The 18316-nt window shown below is 39.8% G+C and overlaps 1 protein-coding gene and 1 long non-coding RNA gene across 2 annotated transcripts; one reads left to right on the top strand and one right to left on the bottom strand.

The window, feature by feature from the left end:
* The first annotated feature begins 19 nt into the window (after nt 1-19).
* Nucleotides 20-1495, top strand: LOC134221295 (protein farnesyltransferase/geranylgeranyltransferase type-1 subunit alpha). Its single transcript, XM_062700499.1, has 4 exons — nt 20-148; nt 226-400; nt 473-827; nt 891-1495. The coding sequence occupies exons 2-4, from the start codon at nt 259-261 to the stop codon at nt 1390-1392; spliced, it is 999 nt and encodes a 332-aa protein (XP_062556483.1). The 5' UTR covers nt 20-148; nt 226-258; the 3' UTR covers nt 1393-1495.
* A 1143-nt stretch (nt 1496-2638) lies between these two features.
* LOC134221294 (uncharacterized) lies at nt 2639-16960 on the bottom strand. Its single transcript, XR_009982306.1, has 3 exons — nt 16892-16960; nt 16569-16755; nt 2639-3009 (listed from the first exon to the last, which is right to left on the bottom strand). It is a non-coding gene; the product is annotated as an uncharacterized LOC134221294 (long non-coding RNA).
* Between the last annotated feature and the right edge of the window lie 1356 nt (nt 16961-18316).

Here is an 18316-nt window from a genome sequence, read left to right as displayed (position 1 = left end):
TTGACTTGTTCGTGGATGACAGGCTTACTCCCCCCCTGTTCGAAACGTCATTATTTTTTTTGTTTTCGTATCACCCCGAACAAAATAACATTTTTTCTTGTTTCTCAGTCAGCCTGGTTCTGCTCGTCCATTATCTTGAAATTCGCACGTAGGTTTATTTGGATTTTATTGCGATTTAATGATACCTCTGATAACAGAAGTTTGGATATAAAATCTCTTTCACAGAATCAAAAGTAAGGTAGTGACTTATCAGCGACAATGGCGGAAGGAAACAGCTCGGACGAGGAGTTCCCCGATGATTGGATTCTGTATGCAAAGCGCCCCGAATGGAGCGACGTTGAACCGCTGAAGCAGGATGATGGTGACAATCCGGTCGTGATGATTCAGTACAGCGAGAAATGTAAGCTCTACAATATTTGTTTCTTATCAATTCGAATTGCTTTATCCTGAAGTATATCTCATTGCGGAACAGTCAACGACGTATTCAGCTACTTGCGGGCTGTCATTTCCAAGCAGGAAAAATCGGTCAGGGCACTCGGACTTACGCAAGATGCAGCCAGACTGAATGCGGCCAACTACACGGTGTGGCAGTACAGAAGGGACATCCTGAAAGCGCTGAACTTCAACTTATATGACGAACTGGACTACATCGAGGGGGTGATCGAAGACAATCCGAAAAACTACCAGGTTTGGCATCATCGGCGCGTGATTGTCGAATGGCTGAATGATCCGTCGAAGGAGTTGGAGCTGACGGAGAACATTCTGAACATGGATGCGAAGAATTATCACGCCTGGCAGCATCGCCAGTGGGCTATCAAGACTTATGAGTGAGTTTATTGCGATTGTAGCGTGGATTAAGTGATTATCTTATCTTGCTCATATCTTTACAGCCTCTTCGAAGATGAGTTGCAGTACGTGGACCGTCTGATCTCGGAAGATATGCGTAATAATTCGGCATGGAACGAGCGGTTTTTCGTGCTCAAACATACGGGTTTCAGCGCAGAAGTCCTGGAGCGGGAGATTAACTACGTCATGAATCGCATACGCCTCATCAAGAATAATGAGAGTCCGTGGAATTTTCTACGTGGCCTGCTGCAGCAAGGCGACGGTAAACTGGGCCAATTTCCGGAGATTGTTGATTTCTGTGAGGATTTGTACAGCTCCGGCATTCGTTCGCCATATTTGTTGGCCTTCCTGGTTGATCTGTACGAGGAGAAGTATTTCGAGGCAAAGGAAGCCGGTAACAATTCGAACGAGTACAAAACGCAAGTGCAGGATCTTTGCGAATCGATGGCAACCCAGCACGACAAGATTCGGTGCAAGTATTGGCGGTATATCGCTGAAAACTTCAAGAGGAAGATCGATGGCGAGGAGACTAGCAATGGATTGTAAGATACTGTAATGCCTGGGAAAAATGCATTAGGTCGAAAAGTCCAGATGTTTGAATATTATTTTTTATCGGGCATATAAAAACATAAAATTTGAAATTCACGAATACGATGTAATGTGATTTTGGTATCACATTCCTAAACTGCAGATGCGTCACGTGACCATTTCTTCTAAATTAAATATATCGAGAAGGGACTCAGGGAAATATCCTTGAATTTGCACAACAAAGCAATAGTTCGAAACAATACATCTGCAACAGCATCTCTCTATATTTAAACTTTTTTTTAGATTGCTTTGAAATTAGGCCGTATGTGCAAAAAAGAGAATTTCTTTGTTCACCCTCTCTTTTGCTAATTCAGATCAGCTAGTTTTGCATTTTTTGCTACATTTCCACTTCAGCACGTTAGAAAAAGCTATTATTTTTAGATATCTGCCAAGAAATGCGAAGTAATCTTATGTACAGTTCTGTAATAATCGAAAGGCGACATGGCCTCTGTACAGCAATTTCCAGCCATTGGCATATCTGGGAACATAAATTGTTTATTACCAAGAGAATCTGTGAAGAAACAACCTCAATTTTATTATGGCTGAATGATGTGTGAAAGAAATAAGAAAAGGGGATCTAGTCTCCTCAGTTTCCCCTTTTTTCCATGATTATACTGCCCGTAACCGCATAGTTGTCCCATCTTTGCTGGGTTTCCTATTCATATGGGACAGTTATGCGATTACAGGCAGTATACTTCGGCGTTGAATTTCTGAAGACCTCTGAAGACGAAAAGTCAAAAATCGGATCAGTAAAAGATTTTTTGCTCTTCAAAGTCATGGATAACACCTTTCAAATGAAATGCTTTAAAACTTCATCAGGAACGAATTTAAAACCAGTATTAATGCTTTCGGATACGAGAAATCCCATGTAATATTCTTCTTCTTCTTATTGGCATTACATCCCCACACTGGGACAGAGCCGCCTCGCAGCTTAGTGTTCATTAAGCGCTTCCACAGTTATTAACTGCGAGGTTTCTAAGCCAGGTTACCATTTTTGCATTCGTATATCATGAGGCTAGCACGATGATACTTTTATATGCCCAGGGAAGTCGAGACAATTTCCAATCCGAAAATTGCCTAGACCGGCACCGGGAATCGAACCTAGCCACCCTCAGCATGGTCTTGCTTTGTAGCCGCGCGTCTTACCGCACGGCTAAGGAGGGCCCCCCCATGTAATATTATTTTATTAAAATACTCAAAGAAGAGATCATAAAACATAAATTTATTGGTTGGTCAATCAAGTTCTTAGGAAAGTAAGTTTTTCGTCATCGTTATCGCTATCATCGATATTACCCCAGGCCCCTTTTTCTGTACTATTTTTTTTAACCACTTCATATGTTTGAGAAGGTGGTGGTGATGACAATGGTACTAGAAATATGGGGTTTGATAAATTGTCCACGGGGTGCAGTACACGTTCGTCTTCCACCATGAACAACGGATCGATGACGTACAAACCAATTGGTTTCGTTGTGTTAGGTTGCACGCTCCAGGCAACTGCCAGCAAAGTCAACACCCCAAATAAAAAACACGGTTTTTGCATCCTGTAGTTCGGTGTTGTTTCACTTCTACCTTAAACTGAATTGCGGGTCAGACTGTGGTAAATAACTTAATGGAATTATTAGAAAACGATAAAACGAAGTAAAAATTCAGCAGACACCTAATTGTATTATAATCGCTTGGTTCGAACTTGGATTTCCAGCAAATGGATTTTTATCAATAATACTCAGGTGTGTTGTGTGTTGCAATAGATACTCTCTTTCATCAGCCTGACTTCCTCACGTTATTTTTATATCCAAGCACCGGCATTCAAAAAATACTAATGATAACGAGTTCATTGAAATAAATTTAAATTAGAATTAGCATTGTTACGTTGAAGTGGTTGAAATTCGTAGATTGGACACTACATAGTGATACTCATGTTTTATATTTTTATATTTTGAGGAGACGAAGGTGCCATTTGTCAAGAAGGGGTGTGCTTTCCAATGGTCGTGGCAGGAAAGACAGAGGCGAAGCAATTACCGTCAAGGCTGAAGGTAAGAGCTATGCTGACGTTCTGAAGGCTTTGCAGGGCGATAAAAAGCTCACTGCATGGTCTAGGGGATGATGTCAACTGCATCCGTAGAACGCTGAAGGGCGAGATGATCCTCCCAGTCAACATGTTGTTGTATAACTCTTGAAAAAGGATATTATAAAACAATAAACTTAATCGTATATAATGCTATTTACGATTGGCTATATACGAACCAAAGTGGAGGCGATATGGATACATACGAGTTTCATTTCACGATTTTTCCCGACATCATACGAACAGTTGTACTATTAAACATTAAAATATAAAAAGTAAAAATAAATCTTACCAGCACCAAGTCTCGTGCATTCGCTCTTTGGATCTGCAGGCGGATACTCTACCACCACACCACATTGGACATCTTGAAGTGGAGCGGATTTTTGTCTAAAATAAACTATACAATTTATATCTTTACAACTGCTTGAAATTTCTACAAGCCATTTGGACTGAAGTGGTTTCGATTATATTACGATTCACATAGACATTCATTCGCACTGATCTAGGATATTGCAAGAAATACAAGTCATTACGAGTTTTTATTCACACAATTACGATTACGATTCACTACGGTAAAAATGATCGTGTACGATGCATTCAATACAACATTTTTCGACAATAATCTGACAAAGTTGGATATGCAGTGCGACTTAGATTTTTGATGGACGCAAATGCGACTTTATGTGCGGTTTGCTATACGATATGTGATTTACTGGGAGACCAATTCATTTTTATATATAACAACAAGAAGACGAAAAAGATGTTCATAAGGTACTTTCTTCAAGCTATGTCACATATATTTTGCAATACAACCATTAGGGCATGAGTTATACCTTCCATTATCTAAATACAATTCGGCCCACTTTGCCCCTAAATGTCTGCAGTTAATGTCAAAATGCTCATTTTTGAACCAATCTTCGTTAATAACTTCGTCAATATTAAAAATTAAAAATAACTGTCTTCGAAAGGTTTATGTTTTTTTTTATCGTGACGGACTTCTCGACTTCTATAGCAGATAGAGCTAACATTTTTCGTAGCAACTTTTTCTACAACTTCTCGAAGACACCAATGTTGTATCTTCACAATTGGAGGAAAGAGAATTTCCATCTCACTTATAGGAGGATTAATAAAAAAAATCCAACATATAGAGCAACATACTGAAACACTTCTCCGAAGTCAGTTAGCCTCTAAAATCAACTTTTCAAGGCCAAAACATTTTCGATCACGAGTTCCTGGGTAAGAAAACACTGTGCGACGTCCTCTTCGAGTTTGTCTGATAGACATTATATTTGCTGGTCTTTCTTCCGGAATACGCACTACATATCCAGCCCACTGTAATCTGCCGTATTTTATCAGCCTGCCGATCTCTGCATTTTTGTACACTAGGTTATTTATTCATTATTTATGTCTGAAGTGGCATGCGCAGTACATATCATCATTCAGCTCGGTCCATGATCCTTGCTCGCAATTTTGGTCCCCGTCAGATCGATATCAAGAACCATTTTTAACGGGTTATTGTCCGACATTGTGGCTACGTGCCCAGCCCATCACAGTCTTCTGATGTTTGATGGATAGTTCTCCCAAAAGCTGCTGCAACTCGTGGTTCATTCGCCTCCTCCATGTACCGTCTTCCATCTACACCCTGCTCTAAATAGTACGCAACACTTTCCTCTCGAAAACTCCAAGTGCGCGTTGATTCTACACGAGCATTGTCCAGGTTTCGTGTTCGTAGATGGCTACCGGTCTGATAAGCGTTTTGTAGATGGTCAGTTTGCTAAGGCGGCGAACTCTATTCGATCGGAGCGTTTTGCGGAGTCCAAATTACGAACGGTTTCCTGCCATGATGCGTGTCCGAGTTTATCAGTTGGTATCGTTATCAAGCACATGGGCTGCAAAATTGTGGGTTGACATCAAGGATGGGGCGCCCAACATAGCTCTGGTCCCCACAAGTTCCTATCTCACGCTTCCACGGGTCGTCGTCCGATGACAAAGGACCGCCAGCTAAGGGTTGTGTACTTAGCTGGTTGTGCAGCCTGGGCACTGTTGTCCTTCTGACATCAGCTAGAGTGAGAAGGTACGTCTCGAGCGTCTGTTCACCAGGAGGTGCGGCTCAAACAGCGTCTGTCTGGTTCCCAGCGGTTGATTAACGAAATGCTGTATCGCGTCAGCTATACCTAAGGTGGCAGCCCCACCAGCGCGATGTAGGTAACGCGACCCCGGTAAGGTAGCTTACCACGACTATGATTGGAAACTCTATACCTGGAATGTCAGGACCCCAAACGAACCTGGACGATTGAGCCTTCTGGATCGTGAACTGCAGAAAGTTGCAGTTGAACGTGAATTCCGAGCCGTGGACACCACGACCAACACTGCATTCAAATATAACATCTATCACAGCGGTGGTGGAAAAGCAGAGCATGGAGTTGGTTTCGTAGTGATGGGCAAGCAGATGAAGCGAGTGATGCGGTGGAAACCCATTAGCGAACGAATCTGTGTGTTGAGGATACGGGCAAATTCTTCAATTACAGCCTAATCAACGTTTACACACCGACAAACGATAAATCCGACGACGTGAAGGACACGTTTTATGAATCCAGTATTTTGCGCTCGATAATGGCGGCCTCGTGAGTTCCAACGAGTTCCTTTTTGACATTCAAGAGGTAGAAAATATTTACATATTTAGATCAATGTAGGCTTTGATTCATTGAAAAATATTGCCACTCATCAAGATTGTTGAAAACAAACATAACGTCAAATATTTTACTCTATATCCTTATAGATTTTACTCAAGAATTTTATTGTTTAGGACTACTACTAAATTACTGCTAGCATGCTCATCTTCATAAGACCCTCAAATAATTATCAGCATTCAAATATATTAACATTCACCACAAGCTCTGCTCAGAATATTATTTTATTATGTACTATGCTGCCGTCACAAGCATGACGGTTTCGATTAGAGGCCTAAATAAGAGAAACGCGGATATAAAATATGAATCTGCCAACACTGCATTCAATCTCCTTAATTAAAGAATGCCTGCCTGCTGGTTGGACAACCTCATTTGCCCTCTTTTTTAGAAAGAGCACAGACTGGAGTGCCCCAATTACCGAGGAATAACCCTCCTTAATTCGGTTGTCATTATCACAAGATCGCATATGCTGGATTTGCGGCCGATATCGATATTTTCGGGATTGATCGCCGTGCCGTGGAAGAGGGTTTTGTGCCTTTTAAGAGGGAGACATCGAGGATTGGACTCGCGATCAATACCAGCAAAACGAAGTACATGGTCGCTGGCAATCAACGTGGGTTCATTAATGGTGGTGGTAGTGAAATGGTGCTGGATGGTGAAAAATTTGAATTGGTAGAAGAATTTGTGTATCTTGGAACATTAGTGACGTGCGTTAATGATGTTACCCGCGAGATGAAAAGGCGTATTGCAGCTGCAAATAGAGCTTATTACGGACTTCGTAACCAGCTTAAGTCCCGTAGTCTGCAAACGAAGACAAAATTCGCGCTGTATACTACTCTGGTTCTTCCGGTGGCTTTATACGGGCATGAAACATGGACGTTAAAGGAGGCTGATCGGAGAGCTTTCGGAGTGTTTGAGCATAAGGTACTGCGGATTATACTCGGCGGTAAACAGGAGAACGGTATCTGGCGGCGTCGAATGAATCACGAGTTGTACCAGGTGTATAAAGGGCTGGATATTATTCAGCTTATACAACACGGCAGACTACGGTGGGCTGGACATGTTGTTTGTATGCCGGAAGAACGTCAAGCGATGATAATATTTAGTAGAGAACCCGGAAGAAATCGTAGGCTTCGTGGAAGGCCGCGTACACGATGACTTTTTGCAGTTGAAGAGTACCTGAGGACCTGTTCAGGGCGACTGGAAGCGATTGGCCCAGGATCAAGTCCAGTGGAGAAGGATATTCCATTCGGCGTAGGTTCATCCAAGAGCTGTAGCCCATCAACAGACATGCAAGACCATCACCTTGCTGTAACCCTCTGCCCATTTCAAAGGTGTAAATATGCTACAAATTACGATTCGTTATTTGCACTCCGAAATTCTATGACTGATCGGGACGCGTCGCTTGCGCTCACTGACTGGCAATGCCGGGTCGGGCGAAGCCGGCCGGCGACATGGTTATCCTCGGCTTGCTCGCGATCGACTTGCGACAGTCAGTGATACCAACAGAATAGAGCTGACTTTGTGTTACATCCCCATGGGTAAAGAAACTGACGTAATAAGACTGGTATGCACCTCACAAAAGGGACTCGAGAGTGCCACTGAAACTCGAATTACGCACATCACCCAATCCATCGACGCCTTGATCAATCGTATCAATTTATCCGGAAATTCGTGTTCGTGCATTAGTTGCCATACTGATCTCGATCGACTGTATCATGTGCGGCTATAAAGTCGTTGGATGGATGATGTGTAGGTACGTTGTATTCGCGGCATTTCTGCAATATCTGGCATACGGCGAACAAATGGTCCGGGGTAGAGTGTTCGCCCATATATTCCGCCTGATACTGCCCCACGAACTCTCTTGCAATTGGTGCTAGTTGACGACATAAAATTTGGGAGAATACCTTAATTACCTACAAATAGACCTGTGCAGGAGTTCATGAAATTCACTCACCCGATGGATTTTGACATTTGAGCGGGTCGTCTTCTCGAACAAAAGTTCATTTTGCGTTCATTATGCGACCCGCTCAAACGTCATAATTTCTTGGGGGAGTTCATTTTGCGTTAGTCTATTATACTTTCCGAATTTCGTGTAAATCCGGGGCCGAAAAACGTATGCGCTTGCTCCCAGGTTCGTCATCATACCGCCATCGTTGTCTGCCACATTACCATTCAGGTGCTATTCGTAATGCTGCCGCCACCTCTGGATCACCTCACACTCGTTCATAAGAAAATTCCAATGTTCAGACCGCATCGTGCTTTCGTGCTGTGCGGTTCTTTCTCTCTTTGCGGAAGGAAGTTTTTAATACTACCCGAAGCTATTTTAATTTCAACGGTGCTTCTTAGCGCTATTTGTACCCACTGATCCCGTTACGATCTTTGCAAGGACCCGTGCCTTCGTTTCACGTTGGACCCGTTTGCGGAAGTAAAATTCCGACAAGCGGTGGTAATCCTGCAGGGACACCGTTCTGGGAAAAAACCTCTTAGAAGGTCACGTCTCCACGCTCAGCAATGAGTATTAACAAAAACAAGAGGAAGGGAGTCTCTGAATTCTCCACTTCCTTCAAAGAAACAAGGTTTCAAGACCGTCCTGCCCAAGCGCGGAAAAAATAGAAGGAAGCTGGAGAATTCAGATATTCCTTCTAACTCTAATATCGGAAATAATTCTTCTCCAATCGAACTGAGCAATCAGTTCGATTTGATTAATGATGAAACTGAGCAAATCGAATCTACCTCTAGCCCAGGTGATTCGATTCATGCGAAAAAGCAAAGGATTCCGCCAATTGTGGTATCTGTTGCCGAATTTTCTGGCTTCCGGAATGAGATTTTGAGTAACCTTCAGGGGATCAAGGTTTCATTTCAGATTGCTAGGAAGGGTGACTGCCGCGTTTTGCCGGGATCCTTTGACGATCGCAAACGTCTTCTTCAGTATTTAACTGAGAAGCGCCATAAATTCTTCACATACGACGACAAAACTGAGCGATTGTTCAAAGTCGTCTTGAAAGGTCTCCCCAGTGATGATAAATCACTGGATGAGATTAAAATTGAAATTTCTCAATTACTTGGATTTTCACCAGTCCAAGTAATTAAGATGAAAAAGAAATCCCATTCTGGTACTTCCCAGAGGGCATTTCTCAAGAATTTTATTTAGTTCATTTTAACAAAAGTGAACTAAATAATATGAAAAGTTGGAAAAGGCCTGTATTATGTCTCATGTCCGTGTTACATGGGAACATTTCCGCAGGCCTGGGGAAATTTCAAAACCCTACCCAGTGCCGTAAGTGCCAAAAGTGGGGTCATGGAACCAAACATTGTCACATGGATGCTAAATGCATGATTTGTGGTGGAACCTCTCACGCCAAGGACGCATGTCCTGTGAGAGAAGATTCAATAAATTTAAGTGCGCAAACTGTGGGGGCAATCATAAATCCAATTTCTGGGAATGCCCTTCACGCAAAAGTTTTGAATTCCGTGCAAAATTGATGACGGAAATTCCAATCGGATCCCAGATTCGACGGGTAGAAATTTTTCAAACGCTCAAATTTCGAAACCGGTTACCGGTCGAGCAATTCATACCCACCACAATTCACAAACAAATTTTGCCGCTCGTCAACGGGTAGCAAGCACTTCAGTAAATTCCAATTTTTCCAATGTACCTACACACAAAAAACAAACGTGGTTTTACAGAAAGTTTTACACTTTACTTTTAAAAAGTGCTTCGTTTTTTTAAAACTGAAAGTGAAATACGTCTCATTCAAAATTACTTTTTGTTTTAAAAGTTTTTTTTCTTCTGTTCTCAACGACAAATTAAAAGTTCTCTCATTCGACCTAAAAATTATTTATCTGTCAACACAACAATACATCTATCTGTTTATTTTCCTCGCAGTGCATGACAGCGGCAAATGAAAACAAAACATTGACAAGGAAACCAGCATACGCCATAGGCACAGCTGCTTTCGATAAATTTAATAAATTTTGATAGTCGCAACTTTGTTGTGGTGTTCGCGCCGTTTTTATTACTTTTTGCCTTTCTCGTACAACAAAGTTGTACCGAAAGGCTATCATTTCACTCAAATTCGAACTTTTGATAGAAGTCCCGGAGACCCATAGTGTTATATACCATTCGACTCAGCTCGATGAGCTGAACAAATGTCTGTCTGTCCGTGTGTGCGTGTGTGTGTGTGTATGTGTGTGCGTGTGTGTGTGCACAAAATGCCATAAAAACATTAGCCAAATTTTCACATAGAAACTCTTAACCGATTTTCTTGCAACAAGTTGCATCCGACAGAGACTAAAACGCTGTTGATCACTATTGAATTTCATAATAATTGCAAATTGCAAAAAATAGATAATATTAAAATAATGATGAGACATAGTCACATAGAACAATAATGTGTTATGAAAAATGCCTTGCATCTATGAATATTTATGAAGTTTATCCGTGGCTTGCTCCCATTAAGAGTTTCATCGTACTATAAAGATGCTCGTGTTGCACGCATTTAGGCGTAAGTATGCTCTTCGTTCAGTTTCATAGTACCATGAAATTGTCCGAAAGTCAAAATTCGAACATAGGATATTCGAGGAACTTTTGGCAGCGCCATCTGTCGTCTACTAGTGTAAATTTTCTATCATAACATTAGACGGTGTAACTGTTTTGCCTTTCTTGTACATCATCGAGGTATAAGCGTAAAGGCTACATTTATTACCTTTTTACGCGAGAAAGGCGCCATCACCGCTAGGTTGATTAATCTGGGTTTTATTCTGTGCAGTGACAAGAATAAATAAAATCCCTGAGCTCTTCCGAAACGAAGAGGTAAGTCAAATATTTAATTAAAAGAAACGATGTTAATACTATACCAATGTGCACCAATTCTGATTCCTCAAAAACGCCACCCAATTCTGGTGCTTTGCTATAGCGTGAATGAATTTGTACGCTGTAACATTGAGATGACGATTCTCATGCGAGACTTTTGTTTTTGATTTTCTTCACAGATTTACTTTGATATTTTTGACAGGAAGAAGAACTATGACATGTTTAAACAAAGCACCCAGTGGTTTCAATCAAGCTGCGATGACTGGTTCTCGGGCTGGTTTAGGTGCTAGGTGGACACGACAGCCAAGGACATCTTGTTGCATGCATGTTTTTAAACCAACCCAGATGAATAAATATTGATAAAATAAGAAGAAATCGATTGATTCAATTGAATTTGAAAAGAAAACTTGAATGGAGGAGGGATGAAAAAAACCTTTCTGGTGAAATTAAAACTTCATTTCAAATTGAAAATATTCAACTTTATTCTACTATTTTGATTTTACAATTACGTTGTCATTTTGAAAGTTTTGTACTTTTATTTTCAGAGCCGCATACCATTTTTGAAGCATGGGTGTAACAAAAGTTTTCGTACTTTTATTTTAATCACACGGGACTCTCTACGAAAAAGAACCAACGCAACTTTTCATTTTAACCAACGGTTTTTTTAATTTGATAAATGGTTTTTCTTTCTGTGTACGTATGCAAACATCGCTGCTGGTAGACAAAATTTCTCTTCTCAAAATGAGGTTTATACCCATGTCCCAAAGGAAAATAACGGTCATGTTGCCGATTCAGGTAGTATGTCTGCTTCCGACTTTGATTTTTTAACTGAACAATTGCATCAAATGATTGATGCAATGTTCAAAGCAAACTCTAATTCCTGAAGCTGTTCAGGTTGGTATAAAGTACACAAAAAATTGTTATCGGACTCCGTTTCAATGGATCCAAATAATTGTGTGAAAGTTCTAAATTGGAATGCCCGCTCTCTAAAGGGTAAGGAAGATGAATTATTCAACTTCCTTTCAGTTCATAATGTGCATATTGCCATTATAACTGAAACGTATTTAAAACCAGGACTCTCCATTAAAAGAGATCCAAACTATTTTATCTACAGAAATGATCGTCTTGACAGCGCCTGTGGTGGGGTCGCCATTGTCATTAATAGACGTATCAAACATAAATTATTTTCTTCGTTTGAAACCAAAGTTTTGAAACCTTGGGAGTTTCTGTTGAAACAAATTTTGGACAATTTTCCTTCATTGCAGCCTACTTGCCTTTTCAATGCAATGGGCAGCAAAAGAATTTGTTGAAAGCTGATCTTCAAATTCTGACTCGCAACAAATCAAAATTCTTCGTAATTGGTGACTTCAATGCCAAACACCGTTCATGGAATAATGCTCAAAGCAATTCCAATGGTAAAATTTTATTTGAAGATTGTTCTGCGGGATATTATACTATTCAATATCCCAATGGACCAACTTGTTTTTCTTCCAGTCGAAATCCTTCTACAATTGATTTAGTTTTAACGGATTCAAGTCAGCTGTGTGGCCAATTGGTAACTCATGCTGACTTTGACTCTGATCACCTTCCTGTGACATTTGAAATCTCACAAGAAGCCATTTATAATCCAATCAGCTCTACTTTTAATTATCATAGAGCTGATTGGGATTTATATAAAACGTATATCGATAGGAATTTTGATGTTGATATTCCTCTCGATACTAAAAGTGATATTGATAATGCTCTCGTATCTTTGACAAATTTAATTGTCGAAGCCAGAGGCATTGCAATTCCGAAATGTGAAGTTAAATTCAACTCCATTATTATTGACGACGATCTTCAGCTACTGATCCGTCTTAAAAATGTGAGGCGAAGGCAATACCAAAGAACTCGCGATCCCGCTTTGAAAGTTATTTGGCGAGATTTGCAAAATGAAATTAAAAAACGTTTCGCTATTCTGAGAAATACCAACTTTGAGAATAATGTCTCGAAGTTGGATCCCAGTTCGAAACCCTTTTGGAAATTAACAAAAATTCTTAAAAAACCTCAAAAGCCAATTCCAGCGCTTAAAGAGGGAAATAAAATTTTATTAACAAATGGCGAAAAGGCTCAAAAACTTGCTCAGCAGTTCGAGAGTGCCCATAATTTTAGTCTAGGTCTCACTAGTCCAATTGAGGATCAGGTTACACGGATCTTCGAAGACATTCTCAATCAAGAGAATGTTTTTGACCCTTCGTTGGGAACCAATTTGGATGAAGTGAGATCTATTACTAGAAAATTTAAAAATATGAAAGCCCCGGGTGATGATGGTATTTTCTACATACTTATCAAAAAACTTCCTGAGAGCTCTTTATCCTTTTTGGTTAATTTATTTAACAAATGTTTTCAATTGACATACTTTCCAGATAAATGGAAAAACGCCAAAGTTGTTCCAATTTTGAAGCCGGACAAAAATCCAGCTGAGGCTTCTAGTTATCGCCCAATCAGTTTGCTTTCTTCAATAAGATATAAATAAATAAATAGAATGATGGTTCATATTAATGACAATTCTATTTTTGCTGATGAGCAATTTGGTTTTCACCATGGGCATTCAACCACTCATCAGTTATTAAGAGTTACGAACTTAATTCGGCTCAACAAATCTGAAGGATATTCGACTGGAGTTGCTCTTCTTGATATAGAGAAAGCATTTGACAGTGTTTGGCATGAAGGATTGATTGTAAAATTGATGAATTTTAATTTTCCTCTGTACATCATTAAACTGATCCAAAATTATTTATCAGATCGCTCGCTGCAGGTAAACTATCAGAATACTAAATCTGATAGATTACCTGTAAGGGCTAGTGTCCCCAAGGCAGCATACTGGGGCCCATATTGTATAACATTTTACTTCTGACTTACCTGATTTACCACCAGGGTGTCAAAAATCTTTGTTTGCAGATGACACGGGCCTTTCAGCCAAAGGGCGAAGCCTTCGTGTCATTTGTAGTAGATTGCAAAAAGTTTGGATATTTTCTCCACTTACTTGCAAAATGGAAAATTTCCTGAATGCTTCCAAAACTCAGCTTATAATTTTCCCACATAAGCCGAGAGCTTCTTATTTGAAACCTTCTAGCAGACATATTGTCACTATGAATGGGGTTCCAATTAATTGGTCTAGCGAAGCTAAATATTTAGGACTTCTGCTAGATCAAAAATTAACTTTTAAAAATCACATTGAAGGCCTTCAAGCCAAATGTAACAAATATATTAAGTGCCTATATCCACTTATAAACAGAAAATCAAAACTTTGTCTTAAGGTCACTCCTGACGGAATCCAAGTTTAAAAGTGCTCGCGTTTTCGGGGGCACACCACTCGATACGGAAGCAACGCACAACTGTCATTTTTATTATTTCACGCATGCTGCAACGCAGCAAAGCTAAATCAACAAAAATGACAGTTGTGCGCCGCCTCTGAATCGAGTGGTGTGCCCCCGAAAACGCGAGCGCTTTGAAACTTGGATTCCGTCAGGAGTGACCTTAAGAACAAACTTTTGATTTACAAACAAATTTTTAGACCTGCCATGTTGTATGCTGTGCCAATATGGACTAGTTGCTGCAATACCAGAAAGAAGGCACTTCAGAGGATTCAAAATAAAATTTTGAAAATGATTCTGAAGTTGCCTCCGTGGTATAGTACCAATGAACTTCATAGAATTTCTAATATTGAGACATTGCAACAAATGTCCAACAAAATAATTTCCAATTTTAGACAAAAATCGTTGCAATCTTCTATTGCAACGATTAACTCCTTGTACCCTTAGTATAAAATAGGTTAAGTTTAGTTTAAGTTGAAAACATTGTAATTCCTACATGGTTCAATTCAACCATTCAACCAGAGGAAAAATTCTAACTGCCAGAGGCAATTGAAATGTATTAATAATAACTAAAAGCGTAACATAGCAAATAAGGATGATAGTGTTAAGAAAACACGGAACACCTAGTCTAAGAGATGAATGCATGTATTAGATAATTAGCAAATAAAATTAGTTAAAAAAAAAAAAAAAAAATTCCAATGTATGTCCCTCCCTACACATGTCAGGTTGTGGCACGAGGCCCTTACGTAAACAGTACTCCGCCTCTTCATAGTCTCGATCTTTCTTCTGGCGCTTTTTCCTCCGCCCGTTTGTATTATGCCTCGTTTGCCCACGTGTGGTTTCGCAGCAATCTCGCCCATATGCTGCATTCTTCTGCATTTTACATTTTGTACCTGGCAGATGAATTGGTATGAACTTCATAATGATTAAAAGCTCCAAGAACATCTGTAGGAGTATTGACTGCATCATGTTTTCCACCAGCTCTAAAATATTTTTCAGCACATTTTTGAGAAAAAAAAAACAATGATAAAATCGTTGTTGCGTGGTATTATTTTGGGCTTTTCGTCGATATAAAAGTTTACAGAATGTAGGCGTGGCCAATCATCAACCTTGGACAAGCATCCTGGAATCCTAAACTAAATTCGCTCGCGTTTCCAAGGACACTCCACTCAATACGGAAGCACCGCACAACTGTCATCTTTATTATTTCACGCATGCTACGATGCAGCAAAGGTGTAATAAAAAGAGAAACTTTACATTTAAATTCCGGGAGGCTTATCTTGAGGTTTCGGAAAATTTATGAGTTGACAATTACTTTTACTTTATAAACATGTAAAATTTGGTGGCAAATTCCGAGATAAGGCTAAGTCAAATGCTGGTCCAAACCATCTGAAAATCTAAAGTGTGATTTTTTTTTGAATACTGTAGAAAGGTACAGCAGGAACTATGTCCACGGACTTGACGATTCCTCCCCAGGCCACTGCGAGTAGTGGGGCTTGGCGAGGCCTAACCAAGCGATCGTGTGCCACTCAAAGCGCATTATCCCACGTCCTGGTGTTGGATGGGACTCTAAACAGACTTGACACAATGACCATTCGGCGAGACAGGAGGTTGGCGCAGGCCCAATATGCCGCCTCCAAATTCAATAATTACGAACGACATAATATATAACACGACTCGATCTCGATACAATCGGCAATGACCTCGACGACAAAACTAGACCAACCTTCGAAAAGAGCGTAACAGCCAAAATTTATTCCTTCTGATTCTTCGTCTACATATATAGCTTTATATGTGGACAAAGAATCTGAAGGAATAAATTTTGGCTGTTACGCCCTTTTCAAATGTTGGTCTAGAAATAAATGATTGCGATTGGATGCTTGAAACATGGAACTGCAAGTCGCTGGGTTTCGCAGGGTGTGGACAGGACAATATACAATGAATTACATTTTCGCAATTTCGACGTCGTGAGGCTGGAGGAAATTTGATGGAAAGGACAGGAAGTGTGGAAAAGCGGGAATCGAGCGGCTACCAAAGCTGTTGCACCACCAACTCCGGACTAGAGTGACTGATAATAGAACTTGGAATGAACTTGGCTTGGCATAAGAAGTAAAACACCGAAAAAAAAAATATGAAAAATACTTGTAACTACCAATGACGCCCATGCGTCTGTGGCAAGGACGTCCTTACGTCCCGAGCCAGCTCACCTCTTCAGTTTTTCAGGGTCAGCACCAAGATTTTTTTATGTACAGGTTATCCGACTTCGTCAGTAGATGGGAATAACCAGCGCGGGGGGGAAACATACGTTTTCAGTGCAAAACGTAAACAAACGAGCATAAATTCCATACAAAAATCCAAGATGGCTGAGTTGGGGATATTGACATGTCGGATAACCTGTACATAAAAAAAATCTTGGTCAGCACAACGTTTTCACTTTTAACGCGAGCTAGATTGAAGCAAAGACTATGCTTTAAATTGTCTATTTGAAGATCTACTGGAAGGGTGATAAAATCACTTAGGATAAACTCACTGTCCGTCACGAATCACTACTTCCAGATTTATTAGCGTTCGATCCTCAACTTGCTGAACTACACTTCTGACTATCCGTTTTCTCGCTTCCCAGGAATTTTCTAAAACAAAAGAGACCAACAAGTTGGAAGCCGGTCCTTATATAGCTGTTGGGTAGAATATCGCGATCGTCATTCGATAGGGGAGATTGGGTACTCTTGATCCTCTTTTCTGATTTACGATGTATCACAGCCAAAAATAAATAAACATACGCGATTTCCACACAAACTCTCTAAGAATTATAGTATTTAACTTTACTGATGTATGACAGTCTTTACATTATTGTTGTTATTGATAAACAATCGATTTTATAGAGTGCTGTCAAAAATCTACTTTTAAAATATTCGGGGGAAATTGAGCCCCCTCCAAGAACTTGCTTTGATAACATTAGAAAAGTGCCCTCAGATCTTTTAAATATTTTTCATTCAAAATACGCAGAATTTTCGAATTGTTGTGCGTATACATGAACTAGTTTTGCTATTGAATTCGACAGCACATGCTATTTTAAAATTTGAGGAGACTTGATCCCCTTTCTATGATATCTACGCAATAAATATTTTTTCCTGCCAACCGTTCATCAAATTTGTCAAATCTACAAAAAATTAGAAGCCTGATTTATATATTTTTTTAATTTTTTCGCCAAATTTTTGTATGGAGAATCGATGGGGGATCAAGTGTCCCCATATTGAGGCAATAACTTCAAATTCAAATATCCTAAAACTTTGATGGAATGTTGACATTTTCATCAGTACAAATCATTAAGCACATTTATGGCTTTGTGCTGTGAAAAAACGAAAGCATTTGGTCATTGTTATGAAAAGTTATTAAAATTTTGCGTGGCCAATAAAAAAATCTTTGGGAAGGTCAAAACATACAAACCACCCTGCAGAATAAATAAGGTTGTCAATCCAAAAAATAACTCACCACATAAAGGTCATTTTTTCTAGAGGATCTATACTAAAAAATATGCTAGAACAAAACTACTTTAGTTCTTGATAAAACAGGTGGTGATCAAGTCTCCCCGGGGATCAAGTCTACCCACCTTCCCCTACTAAGATTATCATTTCACCCATAGCATTCTTCACATGATGGTGTGGAGATTTTGGTTTCTACAAACACTCACATGCTTCAGTTGGTGTGTTTCGTCGGCATGGGAATTCTCGAGCAGGACCAGTAGTCGCTTATCGACGTATAGATTTTGATGTGCCCTATCAGTACCTGATCTTTCTATATATTAACTTGAAGTATTTCAATTGGCGGTTTAAGGCGATACGGTACAAGTTAAATTTATATAATTCAAATAGAGTTCTTGCAAAATAGATATATTTTAAGTACAGTATTTTTGTTCTTGATTTTCTTTTCACCAAAAGCGAAATGTTTTGGGTTG

Source organism: Armigeres subalbatus, chromosome 3 (genome assembly GCF_024139115.2).
Source record: "Armigeres subalbatus isolate Guangzhou_Male chromosome 3, GZ_Asu_2, whole genome shotgun sequence".
Taxonomy (NCBI): domain Eukaryota; kingdom Metazoa; phylum Arthropoda; class Insecta; order Diptera; family Culicidae; genus Armigeres; species Armigeres subalbatus.
This window is presented reverse-complemented; position numbering and strand designations above follow the sequence as displayed.

Coding starts and splice junctions, on each gene's coding strand:
- LOC134221295 (XM_062700499.1), top strand. CDS start 259: ATGGCGGAAGGAAACAGCTCGGACGAGGAGTTCCCCGATGATTGGATT. Junction 401..472: donor GATTCAGTACAGCGAGAAAT/GTAAGCTCTACA, acceptor ATTGCGGAACAG/TCAACGACGTATTCAGCTAC. Junction 828..890: donor TGGGCTATCAAGACTTATGA/GTGAGTTTATTG, acceptor ATATCTTTACAG/CCTCTTCGAAGATGAGTTGC.